Source organism: Oncorhynchus mykiss, chromosome 17 (assembly GCF_013265735.2).
Source record: "Oncorhynchus mykiss isolate Arlee chromosome 17, USDA_OmykA_1.1, whole genome shotgun sequence".
NCBI lineage: Eukaryota > Metazoa > Chordata > Actinopteri > Salmoniformes > Salmonidae > Oncorhynchus > Oncorhynchus mykiss.
Genome location: NC_048581.1, coordinates 1,436,728 through 1,460,788, shown reverse-complemented (window position 1 = coordinate 1,460,788; position 24,061 = coordinate 1,436,728). Strand labels below are relative to the sequence as shown.

Here is a 24,061-nt window from a genome sequence, read left to right as displayed (position 1 = left end):
CATGGTCACATCCACATGAATGTAGAAGTGTTTATAAACATATTATATTCTTATTTACAATAAAAGAGACTCTAAAGTGACACAACACACTATTTACCACTGATTTCTATTGGGCACGACATTAGCTGAAACAACCAAAACAAACAGCAAATGTATCCAACAAGATTGTAGAGTCATAAGCTTTATGTGATCATCTGGTACTCGGAATATGGGACCAAATATTTACTACTTTAATACACATATAGGTGAATTTGTCCCAATTCTTTTGGTCCCTTAAAAGGGAGGGACTATGTACAAAAGATGTTGTAATTTCTAAACGGTTCACCCGATACAGATCCAAATATACCTCAGATTTAAACCAGATGGTCTGCACTTTAAAAAGACATCTCCAAATCCTGGTCTGCTGCATCAACAACTCTTCACTGTGGAGAGGATTGACTTGTGTCCAAGAGGTTTGCTTTGCAGCGATGATAACCTCTAACCCCTTTGTCTTTTCCCTCAGCGTTCAGATCCTGAGCAGCCACCACTCAGCCATGGACCAGTCCAGACAGATATCAGTCTATACTACCTTCATAGAGGTCTTTCTCTCCAGGAACAACACAGCAGGTACTGACCAATAGGAACTGAGCCTCAGCAGGTACTGACCAATAGGAACTGAGCCTCAGCAGGTACTGACCAATAGGAACTGAGCCACAGCTGGTATTAACCAATAAGAATTGAGCCTCATCAGGTGCTGACCGATAGGAACTGAGCCACAGCCGGTACTGACCAATAGGAACTGAGCCTCATCAGTTACTGACCAATAGGAACTGAACCTCAGCAGGTAGGAACTGACCAGTAGGAACTGAGCCTCAGCGGGTACTGACCAATAAGAACTGAGCCTCATCATTTACTGACCAAAAGGAACTGAGCCACAGCCGGTACTGACCAATAGGAACTGAGCCACAGCTGGTACTAACCAATAAGAACTGAGCCTCATCAGGTGCTGACCGATAGGAACTGAGCCACAGCCGGTACTGACCAATAGGAACTGAGCCTCATCAGTTACTGACCAATAGGAACTGAGCCTCAGCAGGTATCAAATCAAATCAAATGACACTGGTACTGACCAATAGAGTGCTGAGCCTGAGGGCGCATTACTTTTTCTATAGGCCCTGTTCCAAAGTAATGCCTTGTAGGGAAGAGGGGGCCATTTCAGACACAGCCATTGTCAGTCAAACTGCTGTGTAAATAACACAAAAGTGTTATCTGGAGAGTTACTATGGGATCTTCAATAGACTGGCACTGAAACACCAGCAGGGACTTTTCTCTGACTGTGTTCTCTAAATGTGTTCTCTAAATGTGTTGTCTAAATGTGTTGTCAAAATGTGTTGTCTAAATGTGTTCTCTAAATGTGTTCTCTAAATGTGTTCTCTAAATGTGTTGTCTAAATGTGTTGTCTAAATGTGTTCTCTCTAAATGTGTTGTCTAAATGTGTTCTCTCTAAATGTGTTGTCTGTGTGTTCTCTCTAATTGTGTTGTCTAAATCTGTTCTCTCTAAATGTGTTGTCTAAATGTGTTCTCTAAATGTGTTCTCTCTAAATGTGTTGTCTAAATGTGTTCTCTAAATGTGTTGTCTAAATGTGTTGTCTAAATGTGTTCTCTAAATGTGTTCTCTAAATGTGTTGTCTAAATGTGTTGTCTAAATGTGTTCTCTCTAAATGTGTTGTCTAAATGTGTTCTCTCTAAATGTGTTGTCTGTGTGTTCTCTCTAAATGTGTTGTCTGTGTGTTCTCTCTAAATGTGTTGTCTAAATGTGTTCTCTAAATGTGTTCTCTCTAAATGTGTTCTCTCTAAATGTGTTGTCTAAATGTGTTCTCTAAATGTGTTGTCTAAATGTGTTGTCAAAATGTGTTCTCTAAATGTGTTGTCTAAATGTGTTCTCTAAATGTGTTCTCTAAATGTGTTCTCTAAATGTGTTGTCTACATGTGTTGTCTAAATGTGTTCTCTCTAAATGTGTTGTCTAAATGTGTTCTCTCTAAATGTGTTGTCTGTGTGTTCTCTCTAAATGTGTTGTCTGTGTGTTCTCTCTAAATGTGTTGTCTAAATGTGTTCTCTAAATGTGTTCTCTCTAAATGTGTTGTCTGTGTGTTCTCTCTAATTGTGTTGTCTAAATCTGTTCTCTCTAAATGTGTTGTCTAAATGTGTTCTCTAAATGTGTTCTCTCTAAATCTGTTGTCTAAATGTGTTCTCTAAATGTGTTGTCTAAATGTGTTCTCTAAATGTGTTCTCTAAATGTGTTGTCTAAATGTGTTGTCTAAATGTGTTCTCTCTAAATGTGTTGTCTAAATGTGTTCTCTCTAAATGTGTTGTCTGTGTGTTCTCTCTAAATGTGTTGTCTGTGTGTTCTCTCTAAATGTGTTGTCTAAATGTGTTGTCTAAATGTGTTCTCTCTAAATGTGTTGTCTAAATGTGTTCTCTCTAAATGTGTTGTCTGTGTGTTCTATCTAAATGTGTTGTCTGTGTGTTCTCTCTAAATGTGTTGTCTAAATGTGTTCTCTAAATGTGTTCTCTCTAAATGTGTTGTCTAAATGTGTTCTCTAAATGTGTTCTCTCTAAATGTGTTCTCTCTAAATGTGTTCTCTCTAAATGTGTTGTCTGTGTGTTCTCTCTAAATGTGTTGTCTGTGTGTTCTCTCTAAATGTGTTGTCTAAATGTGTTGTCTAAATGTGTTGTCTAAATGTGTTGTCTAAATGTGTTCTCTCTAAATGTGTTGTCTAAATGTGTTCTCTCTAAATGTGTTGTCTGTGTGTTCTATCTAAATGTGTTGTCTGTGTGTTCTCTCTAAATGTGTTGTCTAAATGTGTTCTCTAAATGTGTTCTCTCTAAATGTGTTGTCTAAATGTGTTCTCTAAATGTGTTCTCTCTAAATGTGTTCTCTCTAAATGTGTTCTCTCTAAATGTGTTGTCTGTGTGTTCTCTCTAAATGTGTTGTCTGTGTGTTCTCTCTAAATGTGTTGTCTAAATGTGTTCTCTAAATGTGTTCTCTCTAAATGTGTTGTCTGTGTGTTCTCTCTAATTGTGTTGTCTAAATCTGTTCTCTCTAAGTGTGTTGTCTAAATGTGTTCTCTAAATGTGTTCTCTCTAAATGTGTTCTCTCTAAATGTGTTGTCTAAATGTGTTCTCTAAATGTGTTGTCTAAATGTGTTGTCTAAATGTGTTCTCTAAATGTGTTGTCTAAATGTGTTCTCTAAATGTGTTCTCTAAATGTGTTGTCTAAATGTGTTGTCTAAATGTGTTCTCTCTAAATGTGTTGTCTAAATGTGTTCTCTCTAAATGTGTTGTCTGTGTGTTCTCTCTAAATGTGTTGTCTGTGTGTTCTCTCTAAATGTGTTGTCTAAATGTGTTCTCTAAATGTGTTCTCTCTAAATGTGTTGTCTGTGTGTTCTCTCTAATTGTGTTGTCTAAATCTGTTCTCTCTAAATGTGTTGTCTAAATGTGTTCTCTAAATGTGTTCTCTCTAAATCTGTTGTCTAAATGTGTTCTCTAAATGTGTTGTCTAAATGTGTTGTCTAAATGTGTTCTCTAAATGTGTTCTCTAAATGTGTTGTCTAAATGTGTTGTCTAAATGTGTTCTCTCTAAATGTGTTGTCTAAATGTGTTCTCTCTAAATGTGTTGTCTGTGTGTTCTCTCTAAATGTGTTGTCTGTGTGTTCTCTCTAAATGTGTTGTCTAAATGTGTTGTCTAAATGTGTTCTCTCTAAATGTGTTGTCTAAATGTGTTCTCTCTAAATGTGTTGTCTGTGTGTTCTCTCTAAATGTGTTGTCTGTGTGTTCTCTCTAAATGTGTTGTCTAAATGTGTTCTCTAAATGTGTTCTCTCTAAATGTGTTGTCTAAATGTGTTCTCTAAATGTGTTCTCTCTAAATGTGTTCTCTCTAAATGTGTTCTCTCTAAATGTGTTGTCTGTGTGTTCTCTCTAAATGTGTTGTCTGTGTGTTCTCTCTAAATGTGTTGTTTAAATGTTTTGTCTAAATGTGTTGTCTAAATGTGTTCTCTCTAAATGTGTTGTCTAATTGTGTTCTCTCTATATGTGTTCTCTCTAAACGTGTTCTCTAAATGTGTTCTCTCTAAATGTGTTGTCTAAATGTGTTCTCTCTAAATGTGTTCTCTAATTGTGTTGTCTAATTGTGTTGTCTAATTGTGTTGTCTCTAATTGTGTTGTCTAAATGTGTTGTCTAAATGTGTTCTCTCTAAATGTGTTGTCTGTGTGTTCTCTCTAAATGTGTTGTCTGTGTGTTCTCTCTAAATGTGTTGTCTAAATGTGTTCTCTAAATGTGTTCTCTCTAAATGTGTTGTCTGTGTGTTCTCTCTAATTGTGTTGTCTAAATCTGTTCTCTCTAAATGTGTTGTCTAAATGTGTTCTCTAAATGGGTTCTCTCTAAATGTGTTGTCTAAATGTGTTCTCTAAATGTGTTCTCTCTAAATCTGTTGTCTAAATGTGTTCTCTAAATGTGTTGTCTAAATGTGTTCTCTAAATGTGTTCTCTAAATGTGTTGTCTAAATGTGTTGTCTAAATGTGTTCTCTCTAAATGTGTTGTCTAAATGTGTTCTCTCTAAATGTGTTGTCTGTGTGTTCTCTCTAAATGTGTTGTCTGTGTGTTCTCTCTAAATGTGTTGTCTAAATGTGTTGTCTAAATGTGTTCTCTCTAAATGTGTTGTCTAAATGTGTTCTCTCTAAATGTGTTGTCTGTGTGTTCTATCTAAATGTGTTGTCTGTGTGTTCTCTCTAAATGTGTTGTCTAAATGTGTTCTCTAAATGTGTTCTCTCTAAATGTGTTGTCTAAATGTGTTCTCTAAATGTGTTCTCTCTAAATGTGTTCTCTCTAAATGTGTTCTCTCTAAATGTGTTGTCTGTGTGTTCTCTCTAAATGTGTTGTCTGTGTGTTCTCTCTAAATGTGTTGTCTAAATGTGTTGTCTAAATGTGTTGTCTAAATGTGTTGTCTAAATGTGTTCTCTCTAAATGTGTTGTCTAAATGTGTTCTCTCTAGATGTGTTGTCTGTGTGTTCTATCTAAATGTGTTGTCTGTGTGTTCTCTCTAAATGTGTTGTCTAAATGTGTTCTCTAAATGTGTTCTCTCTAAATGTGTTGTCTAAATGTGTTCTCTAAATGTGTTCTCTCTAAATGTGTTCTCTCTAAATGTGTTCTCTCTAAATGTGTTGTCTGTGTGTTCTCTCTAAATGTGTTGTCTGTGTGTTCTCTCTAAATGTGTTGTCTAAATGTGTTCTCTAAATGTGTTCTCTCTAAATGTGTTGTCTGTGTGTTCTCTCTAATTGTGTTGTCTAAATCTGTTCTCTCTAAGTGTGTTGTCTAAATGTGTTCTCTAAATGTGTTCTCTCTAAATGTGTTCTCTCTAAATGTGTTGTCTAAATGTGTTCTCTAAATGTGTTGTCTAAATGTGTTGTCTAAATGTGTTGTCTAAATGTGTTCTCTAAATGTGTTCTCTAAATGTGTTGTCTAAATGTGTTGTCTAAATGTGTTCTCTCTAAATGTGTTGTCTAAATGTGTTCTCTCTAAATGTGTTGTCTGTGTGTTCTCTCTAAATGTGTTGTCTGTGTGTTCTCTCTAAATGTGTTGTCTAAATGTGTTCTCTAAATGTGTTCTCTCTAAATGTGTTGTCTGTGTGTTCTCTCTAATTGTGTTGTCTAAATCTGTTCTCTCTAAATGTGTTGTCTAAATGTGTTCTCTAAATGTGTTCTCTCTAAATCTGTTGTCTAAATGTGTTCTCTAAATGTGTTGTCTAAATGTGTTGTCTAAATGTGTTCTCTAAATGTGTTCTCTAAATGTGTTGTCTAAATGTGTTGTCTAAATGTGTTCTCTCTAAATGTGTTGTCTAAATGTGTTCTCTCTAAATGTGTTGTCTGTGTGTTCTCTCTAAATGTGTTGTCTGTGTGTTCTCTCTAAATGTGTTGTCTAAATGTGTTGTCTAAATGTGTTCTCTCTAAATGTGTTGTCTAAATGTGTTCTCTCTAAATGTGTTGTCTGTGTGTTCTCTCTAAATGTGTTGTCTGTGTGTTCTCTCTAAATGTGTTGTCTAAATGTGTTCTCTAAATGTGTTCTCTCTAAATGTGTTGTCTAAATGTGTTCTCTAAATGTGTTCTCTCTAAATGTGTTCTCTCTAAATGTGTTCTCTCTAAATGTGTTGTCTGTGTGTTCTCTCTAAATGTGTTGTCTGTGTGTTCTCTCTAAATGTGTTGTTTAAATGTTTTGTCTAAATGTGTTGTCTAAATGTGTTCTCTCTAAATGTGTTGTCTAATTGTGTTCTCTCTATATGTGTTCTCTCTAAACGTGTTCTCTAAATGTGTTCTCTCTAAATGTGTTGTCTAAATGTGTTCTCTCTAAATGTGTTCTCTAATTGTGTTGTCTAATTGTGTTGTCTAATTGTGTTGTCTCTAATTGTGTTGTCTAAATGTGTTGTCTAAATGTGTTCTCTCTAAATGTGTTGTCTGTGTGTTCTCTCTAAATGTGTTGTCTGTGTGTTCTCTCTAAATGTGTTGTCTAAATGTGTTCTCTAAATGTGTTCTCTCTAAATGTGTTGTCTGTGTGTTCTCTCTAATTGTGTTGTCTAAATCTGTTCTCTCTAAATGTGTTGTCTAAATGTGTTCTCTAAATGGGTTCTCTCTAAATGTGTTGTCTAAATGTGTTCTCTAAATGTGTTCTCTCTAAATGTGTTCTCTCTAAATGTGTTCTCTCTAAATGTGTTGTCTGTGTGTTCTCTCTAAATGTGTTGTCTGTGTGTTCTCTCTAAATGTGTTGTCTAAATGTGTTGTCTAAATGTGTTGTCTAAATGTGTTGTCTAAATGTGTTCTCTAAATGTGTTCTCTAAATGTGTTGTCTAAATGTGTTGTCTAAATGTGTTCTCTCTAAATGTGTTGTCTGTGTGTTCTCTCTAAATGTGTTGTCTGTGTGTTCTCTCTAAATGTGTTGTCTAAATGTGTTCTCTAAATGTGTTCTCTCTAAATGTGTTGTCTGTGTGTTCTCTCTAATTGTGTTGTCTAAATCTGTTCTCTCTAAGTGTGTTGTCTAAATGTGTTCTCTAAATGTGTTCTCTCTAAATGTGTTCTCTCTAAATGTGTTGTCTAAATGTGTTCTCTAAATGTGTTGTCTAAATGTGTTGTCTAAATGTGTTCTCTAAATGTGTTGTCTAAATGTGTTCTCTAAATGTGTTCTCTAAATGTGTTGTCTAAATGTGTTGTCTAAATGTGTTCTCTCTAAATGTGTTGTCTGTGTGTTCTCTCTAAATGTGTTGTCTGTGTGTTCTCTCTAAATGTGTTGTTTAAATGTTTTGTCTAAATGTGCTGTCTAAATGTGTTCTCTCTAAATGTGTTGTCTAATTGTGTTCTCTCTAAATGTGTTCTCTCTAAATGTGTTGTCTGTGTGTTCTCTCTAAATGTGTTGTCTGTGTGTTCTCTCTAAATGTGTTGTCTAAATGTGTTCTCTAAATGTGTTCTCTCTAAATGTGTTGTCTGTGTGTTCTCTCTAATTGTGTTGTCTAAATCTGTTCTCTCTAAGTGTGTTGTCTAAATGTGTTCTCTAAATGTGTTCTCTCTAAATGTGTTCTCTCTAAATGTGTTGTCTAAATGTGTTCTCTAAATGTGTTGTCTAAATGTGTTGTCTAAATGTGTTCTCTAAATGTGTTGTCTAAATGTGTTCTCTAAATGTGTTCTCTAAATGTGTTGTCTAAATGTGTTGTCTAAATGTGTTCTCTCTAAATGTGTTGTCTAAATGTGTTCTCTCTAAATGTGTTGTCTGTGTGTTCTCTCTAAATGTGTTGTCTGTGTGTTCTCTCTAAATGTGTTGTCTAAATGTGTTCTCTAAATGTGTTCTCTCTAAATGTGTTGTCTGTGTGTTCTCTCTAATTGTGTTGTCTAAATCTGTTCTCTCTAAATGTGTTGTCTAAATGTGTTCTCTAAATGTGTTCTCTCTAAATCTGTTGTCTAAATGTGTTCTCTAAATGTGTTGTCTAAATGTGTTGTCTAAATGTGTTCTCTAAATGTGTTCTCTAAATGTGTTGTCTAAATGTGTTGTCTAAATGTGTTCTCTCTAAATGTGTTGTCTAAATGTGTTCTCTCTAAATGTGTTGTCTGTGTGTTCTCTCTAAATGTGTTGTCTGTGTGTTCTCTCTAAATGTGTTGTCTAAATGTGTTGTCTAAATGTGTTCTCTCTAAATGTGTTGTCTGTGTGTTCTCTCTAAATGTGTTGTCTGTGTGTTCTCTCTAAATGTGTTGTCTAAATGTGTTCTCTAAATGTGTTCTCTCTAAATGTGTTGTCTAAATGTGTTCTCTAAATGTGTTCTCTCTAAATGTGTTCTCTCTAAATGTGTTCTCTCTAAATGTGTTGTCTGTGTGTTCTCTCTAAATGTGTTGTCTGTGTGTTCTCTCTAAATGTGTTGTTTAAATGTTTTGTCTAAATGTGTTGTCTAAATGTGTTCTCTCTAAATGTGTTGTCTAATTGTGTTCTCTCTATATGTGTTCTCTCTAAACGTGTTCTCTAAATGTGTTCTCTCTAAATGTGTTGTCTAAATGTGTTCTCTCTAAATGTGTTCTCTAATTGTGTTGTCTAATTGTGTTGTCTAATTGTGTTGTCTCTAATTGTGTTGTCTAAATGTGTTGTCTAAATGTGTTCTCTCTAAATGTGTTGTCTGTGTGTTCTCTCTAAATGTGTTGTCTGTGTGTTCTCTCTAAATGTGTTGTCTAAATGTGTTCTCTAAATGTGTTCTCTCTAAATGTGTTGTCTGTGTGTTCTCTCTAATTGTGTTGTCTAAATCTGTTCTCTCTAAATGTGTTGTCTAAATGTGTTCTCTAAATGTGTTCTCTCTAAATGTGTTGTCTAAATGTGTTCTCTAAATGTGTTGTCTAAATGTGTTGTCTAAATGTGTTCTCTAAATGTGTTGTCTAAATGTGTTCTCTAAATGTGTTCTCTCTAAATGTGTTCTCTAAATGTGTTCTCTCTAAATGTGTTGTCTGTGTGTTCTCTCTAAATGTGTTGTCTGTGTGTTCTCTCTAAATGTGTTGTCTAAATGTGTTCTCTAAATGTGCTCTCTCTAAATGTGTTGTCTGTGTGTTCTCTCTAATTGTGTTGTCTAAATCTGTTCTCTCTAAATGTGTTGTCTAAATGTGTTCTCTAAATGTGTTCTCTCTAAATGTGTTGTCTAAATGTGTTCTCTAAATGTGTTGTCTAAATGTGTTGTCTAAATGTGTTCTCTCTAAATGTGTTGTCTGTGTGTTCTCTCTAAATGTGTTGTCTAAATGTGTTCTCTAAATGTGTTGTCTAAATGTGTTGTCTAAATGTGTTCTCTCTAAATGTGTTGTCTGTGTGTTCTCTCTAAATGTGTTGTCTAAATGTGTTCTCTAAATGTGTTCTCTCTAAATGTGTTGTCTAAATGTGTTCTCTAAATGTGTTCTCTCTAAATGTGTTCTCTCTAAATGTGTTGTCTGTGTGTTCTCTCTAAATGTGTTGTTTAAATGTGTTGTCTAAATGTGTTGTCTAAATGTGTTCTCTCTAAATGTGTTCTCTAATTGTGTTCTCTCTAAATGTGTTGTCTAATTGTGTTCTCTCTATATGTGTTCTCTCTAAACGTGTTCTCTAAATGTGTTCTCTCTAAACGTGTTCTCTCTAAATGTGTTGTCTAAATGTGTTCTCTCTAAATGTGTTCTCTAAATGTGTTGTCTAAATGTGTTGTCTAAATGTTTTCTCTCTAAATGTTTTCTCTCTAATTGTGTTGTCTAATTGTGTTCTCTCTAATTGTGTTGTCTGTGTGTTCTCTCTAAATGTGTTCTCTCTAAATGTGTTCTCTAATTGTGTTGTCTAATTGTGTTGTCTCTAATTGTGTTGTCTAAATGTGTTGTCTAATTGTGTTATCTCTAATTGTGTTCTCTCTAAATGTGTTGTCTAATTGTGTTCTCTCTAATTGTGTTGTCTGTGTGTTCTCTCTAAATGTGTTGTCTAAATGTGTTCTCTCTAATTGTGTTGTCTAAATGTGTTGTCTAATTGTGTTGTCTAATTGTGTTGTCTGTGTGTTCTCTCTAAATGTGTTCTCTCTAAATGTGTTGTCTAATTGTGTTGTCTAAATGTGTTCTCTCTAAATGTGTTGTCTAATTGTGTTGTCTATATGTGTTGTCTCTAAATGTGTTGTCTAATTGTGTTGTCTGTGTGTTCCCAGACCCCAGCTGTAGCTCTGACACCCTAAACAGTGGAGACTGGCTGCTGAAGAACTTCAGAGGATTCTCTGCCTTCGCCTCCTTCAAGGACATGCAGAGACTACTGGCCACCTTCTCTGTGGTAACTGTCTGTTGTCCTGTTGTCCTGCGGCAATAGTCTGTAATAGTGTCTGTTGTTGTGTCTGTGCTGCAGACGGAACCGTTACACCAGCTAACAGTGATAGTGTCTGTAATAAGGTTTTGTCTGTGGTTATAATGTGAGTTGTGTGTGTGCTGCAGACGGAGGCCCTGCCCCAGCTCACAGTGAGACAGTTGGCAGAGGTGTCCTCTAGTCCAGACCAGCTCAGCTCTGCTGCAGACGTCACCATGCTGATGAACTACGTACCCAACATCCTCTTCACTGACTTCTTCAATGACTTCTCTCTAGCCATCACCGTGAGACAAGCTCGTCTGTCTGTCTGTCTGTCTGTCTGTCTGTCTGTCTGTCTGTCACCATGAGACAAGATATTATATGGTTCGTCCCATATGACACCCTATTCCCTATATATATTATATTTGTTTACAAATATGGAATAGGGGTGCCATTTGAGGGGATCCTGTCTGTCATTTGAGGGGATTCTGTCTGTCAATAGTTTGTCATTTGAGGGGATCCTGTCTGTCATTTGAGGGGATCCTGTCTGTCAATAGTTTGTCATTTGAGGGGATCCTGTCTGTCAATAGTTTGTCATTTCAGTGGATCCTGTCTGTCAATAGTTCAAAAGGTTTGTTTGGGTCTGAAGAAGGACTATTATTCAACTGTCTTCCATGATCTGTTCTCTCTCTCTGCTACTCATCCTCTTCCTCTCTTACCTTTCCTGTCCCTTCCTCCCTCCTTTTATCTCTCCCTCCCTCCCTCCCTCCCTCTCTATCCACCACTCTCCCCTCCCTCTCTCCCCCCCTCCATCCCTCTCTCCACCCCTCTCCCCTGCATCTCTCCCCTCACTCTCTCCACCCCTCTCCCCTCCCTTCATCCCTCTCTCCCCTCCGTAGGGTCAAGAGTCTAAGTTCCCGGTGGCGGTGCGTTCAGCCATGCTCCAGCAGGTGTTTGAACGCGGGAACCTATCAGACCGCTCCGTTAGCGACCAGGAGGTACTCACCTGGCTTCAGAGCAGGCTCCGCCCACTGCTGATCAACCTGTCCCCGCTCCACGTCGCCCCCCTCTTCAGTGTGGTCGCACAGAGGAACTGCAACATTGGACAGCAGCTGTAAGAGACGGACTGATCTTCACTGGGGATTTAGGCTCGCGTCCCAAATTGCAACCTATTACTTATAAACTACGGTCACAAGTAGTGCACTATGTAGGGAATAGGGGGCCATTGGGGATGTATCTCAGACTAAAGTAGTGCACTATGTAGGGAATAGGGGGCCATGAGGGGTGTATCTTAGGGTAAAGTAGTGCACTATGTAGGGAATAGGGGGCCATGAGGGGTGTATCTTAGGGTAAAGTAGTGCACTATGTAGGGAATAGGGGGCCATGAGGGGTGTATCTTAGGGTAAAGTAGTGCACTATGTAGGGAATAGGGGGCCATGAGGGGTGTATCTTAGGGTAAAGTAGTGCACTATGTAGGGAATAGGGGGCCATGAGGGATGTATCTTAGGGTAAAGTAGTGCACTATGTAGGGAATAGGGGGCCATGAGGGGTGTATCTTAGGGTAAAGTAGTGCACTATGTAGGGAATAGGGGGCCATGAGGGATGTATCTCAGGGTAAAGTAGTGCACTATGTAGGGAATAGGGAGCCATTGGAGGTGTATCACAGGGTAAAGTAGTGCACTATGTAGGGAATAGGGAGCCATTGGAGGTGTATCACAGGGTAAAGTAGTGCACTATGTAGGGAATAGGGAGCCATTAGAGATGTACATTAGGGTAAAGTAGTGCACTATGTTGGGAATAGGGGGCCATGAGGGATGTATCTCAGGCTAAAGTAGTGCACTATGTAGGGAATAGGGGCCATTAGGGATGTATCTCAGACTAAAGTAGTGCACTACGTAGGGAATAGGGGGCCATTGGGGATGTATCTCAGGCTAAAGTAGTGCACTATGTAGGGAATAGGGAGCCATGAGGGGTGTACCCTGAGTCAGTAGTGATGTTGATGTGCAGGGTGTATCTATCTTAAATCTTGCTCTATGTCACGTGAGACTGTAGAAGCATGTTTTCCTGAATCTTTGACTGATCTCAAAGTGTGTGGGGGGGGGGGGGGCTCCCAGACAGTCACATGTCCTCTACTCCCCACCGTATCCGTCCTTCCTACTGTTCTCCCACCCTGCCCCCCTCCCCCTCTGTTTCCAACTGCATAACATGTTAAATGTACAAGATCCATGTTAGACGATAGTGTCATGTGGGGGGTCGTCTCATCAGCAGAGGAGAGGGGAGCCATCTTGTATTTTGATGACGGGTATGTTTCATTCCTGACACGTTTGTCTCTCCAAGGGTGGAGGTGCTGAACGCCACCCTCCCTACACTTCAGGACAACACACAGAGAAACATCTACGATCAAATCACCCTCTCCCTCCAAGGTACTGACAGACATCCACAACACATCCATTGAAACTATAAATACTACAGAATACTATGAAACTATAAATACTACAGAATACTATGAAACTAAATACTACAGAATACTATGAAACTATAAATACTACAGAATACTATGAAACTATAAATACTACAGAATACTATGAAACTATAAATACTACAGAATACTATGAAACTATAAATACTACAGAATACTATGAAACTAAATACTACAGAATACTATGAAACTATAAATACTACAGAATACTATGAAACTATAAATACTACAGAATACTATGAAACTATAAATACTACAGAATACTATGAAACTATAAATACTACAGAATACTATGAAACTAAATACTACAGAATACTATGAAACTATAAATACTACAGAATATTATGAAACTATAAATACTACAGAATACTATGAAACTATAAATACTACAGAATACTATGAAACTATAAATACTACAGAATACTATGAAACTATAAATACTACAGAATACTATGAAACTATAAATACTACAGAATACTATGAAACTATAAATACTACAGAATACTATGAAACTAAATACTACAGAATACTATGAAACTATAAATACTACAGAATACTATGAAACTATAAATACTACAGAATACTATGAAACTATAAATACTACAGAATACTATGAAACTATAAATACTACAGCATACTATGAAACTATAAATACTACAGAATACTATGAAACGTGTCTTGCTGTAACACCAAAGCTCAACACTCGGTTTTTCATATTTTTTTATCGTGATACAAAACCTACGACTCAAACAACTAATGATCATATTTGTTGTCAGTTTGTCATATTGATTTTTGACCACAGAATTTCCCGTTAAGGATATTTGATTGACAGTCCTGTCCCTGCCCCCCTCCATAGGCTCTTCCCCACTCCGTTGCTATGGCACAAACTACAACCACAGTTTCTATGGTTACCTGGAGAGTTCCTTCCTGGGTTTCGGCTTCCCCAACCTGACCACCTTCCTCTCCCTCATACCCCATAGCCAGATGGAACAGGTGAGGGGTGTGTGTGTGTGTGTGTATCACAGGAGGTTGGTGGCACCTTAATTGGGGAGGACGGGTTCATGGTAATGGCTGGAGCGGAATTGGTAGAATGGTCTCAAATACATTAAACACATGGTTTCCATGGTTTCCACGTGTTTGATTCCAATCCATTTGCTCCGTTCCAGACATTATCGAGAGCCGTCCTCCCGTCAGCAGCCTCCACTGGTGTGTTTGAGACAATGCTTTAAGGGGACATAGATAAGGATGATGATGATGATGATGATGAAGGTGTGTGTGTTTGAGACAATGCTTTAAGAGGACATAGGTAAGGATGATGATGATGAAGGTGTGTGTGTTTCCTCATCTCTCTCTCTCTCTCTAGCTGGTGAACTCTCTGCCTGTCTCTGACCTGGGTCGTTTCCTGCGCCGCCCCAACGTTGTCGACGACGACACAAAACTCTGCCAGCTCTACAGCAACTACGCCAAGACCCCACTGTTCCTGGGGACTGTACGTACACACACGCACACACACGCACGCACACACGCACGCACACTCTCACACACACTCTCACTCACTCACTCACTCACTCACACACACACACACACACACACACACACACACACACACACACACACACACACACACACACACACAATTGCTGTGTTACCCGTGTGAAACTGCCACCCATTCACCAGAAAGAACACATCCCAGTTTCCTCTAAACCGCATTCATATCTAAGCCACTGGCCTGTCTTCCCCCCCCCCCCCCAGGAGAGTATCCCTGAGTCAGTGAGGCGTCCCACACTGCCGTGTGTCTGGCCCCAGGCTCTCAGCAGCAGTCAGAGGTCAGAGGTCAACGCCTGGTTTGACATGAGGCTGAAGAACTACCTGCCCTTCCTCACCAGGAGCCTGGTGACCTCCGCCGCTGTCCAGACCGCCCCTTGTCTGGCCTTCCAGAAACTGTAAGGGATTTTTCCCCCAAAAAAATATATTTACTACGTATCTGTTTTCTGATTTTATTGAAAGGGGTAGACAGAAAACAGCTGAACGTCAGACAGAAGACTGGTGGGACCGGAATTACAATCCCGTGCAGGCAGGGATTTGCAGATGTGCAGAGGGCCGCGGCTTTCACCTGTTAGGACTTTTTACTGAGACTTGTTACCACGGGAACAACCCCTTACAAGGGCTTAGTATGATGTGCAGAGGGCCGCGGCTTTCACCTGTTATGACTTTGTACTGAGACTTGTTACCACGGGAACAACCCCTTAGTGTTGGTGGAACTCTTGTAGAAGAGTTTCACATTCTGTCTTTTTATACCGTCTGGTCTCAATGTTCGATATTGTGTTTTGACTTGATCTGTTGTAATGAATGTGATGTTGTTGTTTTTGTTGTGTTTTTTTTTAGCGTCTCAATTCTGGGGAGTTATAACTACAGCGCTGCCGACTTTGTGGAGAGAGATGTGTACAGGGAGACCATCAGGACGTATCTCACCTCAGGTCAGCCATTTTGTGCCACAGACCCGCCAGTTTCCATCGGAGCCATAGATATGTCTATGGAGTTTATGTAACCGTCCTCCATGTTGGCTCTAAATGTTCCATGATCAAATCGAATGAAATTGTATTTGTCACAACGCACGCTGAATACAACCTTTCAGTGAAATGCTTACTTACAAGCCCCTAACCAACAATACAGTTTAAAAAATGTGAATAAGAATAAGAAATAAAAGGAACAAGTAATTAAAGAGCAGCAGTAAAATAACAATAGTGAGACTATATAAAGGGAGGTACCGGTACAGAGTCAATGTGGAGACTATATACAGGGAGGTACCGGTACAGAGTCAATGTGGAGACTATATACAGGGAGGTACCGGTACAGAGTCAATGTGGAGACTATATACAGGGGGTACCGGTACAGAGTCAATGTGGAGACTATATAAAGGGAGGTACCGGTACAGAGTCAATGTGGAGACTATATAAAGGGAGGTACCGGTACAGAGTCAATGTGGAGACTATATAAAGGGAGGTACCGGTACAGAGTCAATGTGGAGACTATATAAAGGGAGGTACCGGTACAGAGTCAATGTGGAGACTATATAAAGGGAGGTACCGGTACAGAGTCAATGTGGAGACTATATACAGGGAGGTACCGGTACAGAGTCAATGTGGAGACTATATAAAGGGAGGTACCGGTACAGAGTCAATGTGGAGGTTATATACAGGGAGGTACCGGTACAGAGTCAATGTGGAGACTATATACAGGGAGGTACCGGTACAGAGTCAATGTGGAGGCTATATACAGGGAGGTACCGGTACAGAGTCAATGTGGAGACTATATACAGGGAGGTACCGGTACAGAGTCAATGTGGAGACTGTATACAGGAGGTACCAGTACAGAGTCAATGTGGAGACTATATACAGGGAGGTACCGGTACAGAGTCAATGTGGAGACTATATACAGGGAGGTACCGGTACAGAGTCAATGTGGAGACTATATACAGGGAGGTACCGGTACAGAGTCAATGTGGAGGCTATATACAGGGAGGTACCGGTACAGAGTCAATGTGGAGACTATATACAGGGAGGTACCGGTACAGAGTCAATGTGGAGACTATATACAGGGAGGTACCGGTACAGAGTCAATGTGGAGACTATATACAGGGAGGTACCGGTACAGAGTCAATGTGGAGACTATATACAGGGAGGTACCGGTACAGAGTCAATGTGGAGACTATATACAGGGAGGTACCGGTACAGAGTCAATGTGGAGACTATATACAGGGAGGTACCGGTACAGAGTCAATGTGGAGACTATATACAGGGGGTACCGGTACAGAGTCAATGTGGAGGCTATATACAGGGAGGTACCGGTACAGAGTCAATGTGGAGACTATATACAGGGAGGTACCGGTACAGAGTCAATGTGGAGGCTATATACAGGGAGGTACCGGTACAGAGTCAATGTGGAGACTATATACAGGGAGGTACCGGTACAGAGTCAATGTGGAGACTATATACAGGGAGGTACCGGTACAGAGTCAATGTGGAGACTATATACAGGGAGGTACCGGTACAGAGTCAATGTGGAGACTATATACAGGGAGGTACCGGTACAGAGTCAATGTGGAGACTATATACAGGGAGGTACCGGTACAGAGTCAATGTGGAGACTATATACAGGTATTACCGGTACAGAGTCAATGTGGAGACTATATACAGGAGGTACCGGTACAGAGTCAATGTGGAGGCTATATACAGGGAGGTACCGGTACAGAGTCAATGTGGAGGCTATATACAGGGAGGTACTGGTACAGAGTCAATGTGGAGACTATATACAGGGAGGTACCTGTACAGAGTCAATGTGGAGACTATATACAGGGGGTACCGGTACAGAGTCAATGTGGAGACTATATACAGGGAGGTACCGGTACAGAGTCAATGTGGAGACTATATACAGGGAGGTACCGGTACAGAGTCAATGTGGAGACTATATACAGGGAGGTACCGGTACAGAGTCAATGTGGAGACTATATACAGGGAGGTACCGGTACAGAGTCAATGTGGAGACTATATACAGGGGGTACCGGGACAGAGTCAATGTGGAGACTATATACAGGGGGTACCGATACAGAGTCAATGTGGAGACTATATACAGGGAGGTACCGGTACAGAGTCAATGTGGAGACTATATACAGGGAGGTACCGGTACAGAGTCAATGTGGAGGCTATATACAGGGGGTACCGGTACAGAGTCAATGTGGAGACTATATACAGGGGGTACCGGTACAGAGTCAATGTGGAGGCTATATACAGGGAGGTACCGGTACAGAGTCAATGTGGAGACTATATACAGGGAGGTACCGGTACAGAGTCAATGTGGAGGCTATATACAGGGAGGTACCGGTACAGAGTCAATGTGGAGACTATATACAGGGAGGTACCGGTACAGAGTCAATGTGGAGACTATATACAGGGAGGTACCGGTACAGAGTCAATGTGGAGACTATATACAGGGAGGTACCGGTACAGAGTCAATGTGGAGACTATATACAGGGAGGTACCGGTACAGAGTCAATGTGGAGACTATATACAGGGAGGTACCGGTACAGAGTCAATGTGGAGACTATATACAGGTATTACCGGTACAGAGTCAATGTGGAGACTATATACAGGAGGTACCGGTACAGAGTCAATGTGGAGGCTATATACAGGGAGGTACCGGTACAGAGTCAATGTGGAGGCTATATACAGGGAGGTACTGGTACAGAGTCAATGTGGAGACTATATACAGGGAGGTACCTGTACAGAGTCAATGTGGAGACTATATACAGGGGGTACCGGTACAGAGTCAATGTGGAGACTATATACAGGGAGGTACCGGTACAGAGTCAATGTGGAGACTATATACAGGGAGGTACCGGTACAGAGTCAATGTGGAGACTATATACAGGGAGGTACCGGTACAGAGTCAATGTGGAGACTATATACAGGGAGGTACCGGTACAGAGTCAATGTGGAGACTATATACAGGGGGTACCGGGACAGAGTCAATGTGGAGACTATATACAGGGGGTACCGATACAGAGTCAATGTGGAGACTATATACAGGGAGGTACCGGTACAGAGTCAATGTGGAGACTATATACAGGGGGTACCGTTACAGAGTCAATGTGGAGACTATATACAGGGAGGTACCCATACAGAGTCAATGTGGAGACTATATACAGGGAGGTACCGGTACAGAGTCAATGTGGAGACTATATACAGGGGGTACCGGTACAGAGTCAATGTGGAGACTATATACAGGGAGGTACCGGTACAGAGTCAATGTGGAGACTATATACAGGGAGGTACCGGGACAGAGTCAATGTGGAGGCTATATACAGGGGGTACCGGTACAGAGTCAATGTGGAGACTATATACAGGGGGTACCGGTACAGAGTCAATGTGGAGACTATATACAGGGAGGTACCGGTACAGAGTCAATGTGGAGACTATATACAGGGAGGTACCGGTACAGAGTCAATGTGGAGACTATATACAGGGGGTACCGGGACAGAGTCAATGTGGAGGCTATATACAGGGGGTACCGGTACAGAGTCAATGTGGAGACTATATACAGGGAGGTACCGGTACAGAGTCAATGTGGAGACTATATACAGGGAGGTACCGGTACAGAGTCAATGTGGAGACTATATACAGGGAGGTACCGGTACAGAGTCAATGTGGAGACTATATACAGGGGGTACCGGTACAGAGTCAATGTGGAGACTATATACAGGGAGGTACCGGTACAGAGTCAATGTGGAGACTATATACAGGGAGGTACCGGTACAGAGTCAATGTGGAGACTATATACAGGGGGTACCGGTACAGAGTCAATGTGGAGACTATATACAGGGAGGTACCGGTACAGAGTCAATGTGGAGACTATATACAGCGGGTACCGGTACAGAGTCAATGTGGAGACTATATACAGGGAGGTACCGGTACAGAGTCAATGTGGAGGCTATATACAGGGAGGTACCGGTACAGAGTCAATGTGGAGGCTATATACAGGGAGGTACCGGTACAGAGTCAATGTGGAGGCTATATACAGGGAGGTACCGGTACAGAGTCAATGTGGAGGCTATATACAGGGGGTACCGGTACAGAGTCAATGTGGAGGCTATATACAGGGAGGTACCGGTACAGAGTCAATGTGGAGGCTATATACAGGGGGTACCGGTACAGAGTCAATGTGGAGGCTATATACAGGGGGTACTGGTACAGAGTCAATGTGGAGACTATATACAGGAGGTACTGGTACAGAGTCAATGTGGAGACTATATACAGGGGGTACTGGTACAGAGTCAATGTGGAGACTATATACAGGGAGGTACCGGTACAGAGTCAATGTGGAGACTATATACAGGGAGGTACCGGTACAGAGTCAATGTGGAGACTATATACAGGGAGGTACCGGTACAGAGTCAATGTGGAGACTATATACAGGGAGGTACCGGTACAGAGTCAATGTGGAGACTATATACAGGGAGGTACCGGTACAGAGTCAATGTGGAGACTATATACAGGGAGGTACCGGTACAGAGTCAATGTGGAGACTATATACAGGGAGGTACCGGTACAGAGTCAATGTGGAGGCTATATACAGGGAGGTACTGGTACAGAGTCAATGTGGAGACTATATACAGGGAGGTACCGGTACAGAGTCAATGTGGAGACTATATACAGGGAGGTACCGGTACAGAGTCAATGTGGAGACTATATACAGGGAGGTACCGGTACAGAGTCAATGTGGAGACTATATACAGGGAGGTACCGGTACAGAGTCAATGTGGAGACTATATACAGGGAGGTACTGGTACAGAGTCAATGTGGAGACTATATACAGGGAGGTACTGGTACAGAGTCAATGTGGAGACTATATACAGGGAGGTACCGGTACAGAGTCAATGTGGTGACTATATACAGGGAGGTACTGGTACAGAGTCAATGTGGAGACTATATACAGGGTGTTACGGTACAGAGTCAATGTGGAGACTATATACAGGGAGGTACTGGTACAGAGTCAATGTGGAGACTATATACAGGGAGGTACTGGTACAGAGTCAATGTGGAGACTATATACAGGGAGGTACCGGTACAGAGTCAATGTGGAGACTATATACAGGGAGGTACCGGTACAGAGTCAATGTGGAGACTATATACAGGGAGGTACCGGTACAGAGTCAATGTGGAGACTATATACAGGGAGGTACCGGTACAGAGTCAATGTGGAGACTATATACAGGGAGGTACTGGTACAGAGTCAATGTGGAGACTATATACAGGGTGTTACGGTACAGAGTCAATGTGGAGACTATATACAGGGAGGTACTGGTACAGAGTCAATGTGGAGACTATATACAGGGAGGTACTGGTACAGAGTCAATGTGGAGACTATATACAGGGAGGTACCGGTACAGAGTCAATGTGGAGACTATATACAGGGAGGTACTGGTACAGAGTCAATGTGGAGACTATATACAGGGAGGTACCGGTACAGAGTCAATGTGGAGACTATATACAGGGAGGTACCGGTACAGAGTCAATGTGGAGACTATATACAGGGAGGTACCGGTACAGAGTCAATGTGGAGACTATATACAGGGAGGTACCGGTACAGAGTCAATGTGGAGACTATATACAGGGAGGTACCGGTACAGAGTCAATGTGGAGGCTATATACAGGGAGGTACTGGTACAGAGTCAATGTGGAGACTATATACAGGGAGGTACCGGTACAGAGTCAATGTGGAGACTATATACAGGGAGGTACCGGTACAGAGTCAATGTGGAGACTATATACAGGGAGGTACCGGTACAGAGTCAATGTGGAGACTATATACAGGGAGGTACCGGTACAGAGTCAATGTGGAGACTATATACAGGGAGGTACCGGTACAGAGTCAATGTGGAGACTATATACAGGGGGTACTGGTACAGAGTCAATGTGGAGACTATATACAGGGAGGTACCGGTACAGAGTCAATGTGGAGACTATATACAGGGGGTACCGGTACAGAGTCAATGTGGAGACTATATACAGGGAGGTACCGGTACAGAGTCAATGTGGAGACTATATACAGGGGGTACTGGTACAGAGTCAATGTGGAGACTATATACAGGGAGGTACCGGTACAGAGTCAATGTGGAGACTATATACAGGGAGGTACCGGTACAGAGTCAATGTGGAGGCTATATACAGGGAGGTACCGGTACAGAGTCAATGTGGAGGCTATATACAGGGTGTACCGGTACAGAGTCAATGTGGAGGCTATATACAGGGAGGTACTGGTACAGAGTCAATGTGGAGGCTATATACAGGGAGGTACTGGTACAGAGTCAATGTGGAGGCTATATACAGGGAGGTACCGGTACAGAGTCAATGTGGAGGCTATATACAGGGAGGTACTGGTACAGAGTCAATGTGGAGGCTATATACAGGGAGGTACTGGTACAGAGTCAATGTGGAGGCTATATACAGGGAGGTACCGGTACAGAGTCAATGTGGAGGCTATATACAGGGAGGTACCGGTACAGAGTCAATGTGGAGGCTATATACAGGGTGTACCGGTACAGAGTCAATGTGGAGACTATATACAGGGAGGTACCGGTACAGAGTCAATGTGGAGACTATATACAGGGAGGTACCGGTACAGAGTCAATGTGGAGACTATATACAGGGAGGTACCGGTACAGAGTCAATGTGGAGACTATATACAGGGAGGTACCGGTACAGAGTCAATGTGGAGACTATATACAGGGAGGTACCGGTACAGAGTCAATGTGGAGACTATATACAGGGAGGTACCGGTACAGAGTCAATGTGGAGACTATATACAGGGAGGTACCGGTACAGAGTCAATGTGGAGACTATATACAGGGGGTACTGGTACAGAGTCAATGTGGAGACTATATACAGGGAGGTACCGGTACAGAGTCAATGTGGAGACTATATACAGGGGGTACCGGTACAGAGTCAATGTGGAGACTATATACAGGGAGGTACCGGTACAGAGTCAATGTGGAGACTATATACAGGGGGTACTGGTACAGAGTCAATGTGGAGACTATATACAGGGAGGTACCGGTACAGAGTCAATGTGGAGACTATATACAGGGAGGTACCGGTACAGAGTCAATGTGGAGACTATATACAGGGAGGTACCGGTACAGAGTCAATGTGGAGACTATATACAGGGAGGTACCGGTACAGAGTCAATGTGGAGGCTATATACAGGGGGTACCGGTACAGAGTCAATGTGGAGACTATATACAGGGAGGTACCGGTACAGAGTCAATGTGGAGACTATATACAGGGAGGTACCGGTACAGAGTCAATGTGGAGACTATATACAGGGAGGTACCGGTACAGAGTCAATGTGGAGACTATATACAGGGAGGTACCGGTACAGAGTCAATGTGGAGACTATATACAGGGAGGTACCGGTACAGAGTCAATGTGGAGACTATATACAGGGAGGTACCGGTACAGAGTCAATGTGTAGACTATATACAGGGAGGTACCGGTACAGAGTCAATGTGGAGACTATATACAGGGAGGTACCGGTACAGAGTCAATGTGGAGACTATATACAGGGAGGTACCGGTACAGAGTCAATGTGGAGACTATATACAGGGAGGTACCGGTACAGAGTCAATGTGGAGACTATATACAGGGAGGTACCGGTACAGAGTCAATGTGGAGACTATATACAGGGAGGTACCGGTACAGAGTCAATGTGGAGACTATATACAGGGAGGTACCGGTACAGAGTCAATGTGGAGACTATATACAGGGAGGTACCGGTACAGAGTCAATGTGGAGACTATATACAGGGAGGTACCGGTACAGAGTCAATGTGGAGACTATATACAGGGAGGTACCGGTACAGAGTCAATGTGGAGACTATATACAGGGGGTACTGGTACAGAGTCAATGTGGAGACTATATACAGGGAGGTACCGGTACAGAGTCAATGTGGAGACTATATACAGGGAGGTACCGGTACAGAGTCAATGTGGAGACTATATACAGGGAGGTACCGGTACAGAGTCAATGTGGAGACTATATACAGGGAGGTACCGGTACAGAGTCAATGTGGAGACTATATACAGGGAGGTACCGGTACAGAGTCAATGTGGAGACTATATATAGGGAGGTACCGGTACAGAGTCAATGTGGAGACTATATACAGGGAGGTACCGGTACAGAGTCAATGTGGAGACTATATACAGGGAGGTACCGGTACAGAGTCAATGTGGAGACTATATACAGGGAGGTACCGGTACAGAGTCAATGTGGAGACTATATACAGGGAGGTACCGGTACAGAGTCAATGTGTAGACTATATACAGGGAGGTACCGGTACAGAGTCAATGTGGAGACTATATACAGGGAGGTACCGGTACAGAGTCAATGTGGAGACTATATACAGGGAGGTACCGGTACAGAGTCAATGTGGAGACTATATACAGGGAGGTACCGGTACAGAGTCAATGTGGAGACTATATACAGGGAGGTACCGGTACAGAGTCAATGTGGAGACTATATACAGGGAGGTACCGGTACAGAGTCAATGTGGAGACTATATACAGGGAGGTACCGGTACAGAGTCAATGTGGAGACTATATACAGGGAGGTACCGGTACAGAGTCAATGTGGAGACTATATATAGGGAGGTACCGGTACAGAGTCAATGTGGAGACTATATACAGGGAGGTACCGGT

The 24,061-nt window shown here is 41.6% G+C and overlaps 1 protein-coding gene across 1 annotated transcript in view; it reads left to right on the top strand.

Moving 5' to 3' along the window:
- LOC110517612 overlaps positions 1 to 24,061 on the top strand; it is a gene marked incomplete at its 3' end in the record, with an annotated part of 114,625 nt that overhangs the window by 79,577 nt on the left and 10,987 nt on the right. The window contains 9 exon segments of the mRNA XM_036948267.1: positions 503 to 606; positions 10,204 to 10,322; positions 10,481 to 10,636; positions 11,231 to 11,445; positions 12,669 to 12,754; positions 13,667 to 13,803; positions 14,174 to 14,299; positions 14,563 to 14,753; positions 15,196 to 15,287. Coding sequence (XP_036804162.1) covers positions 503 to 606; positions 10,204 to 10,322; positions 10,481 to 10,636; positions 11,231 to 11,445; positions 12,669 to 12,754; positions 13,667 to 13,803; positions 14,174 to 14,299; positions 14,563 to 14,753; positions 15,196 to 15,287 — 1,226 coding nt within the window.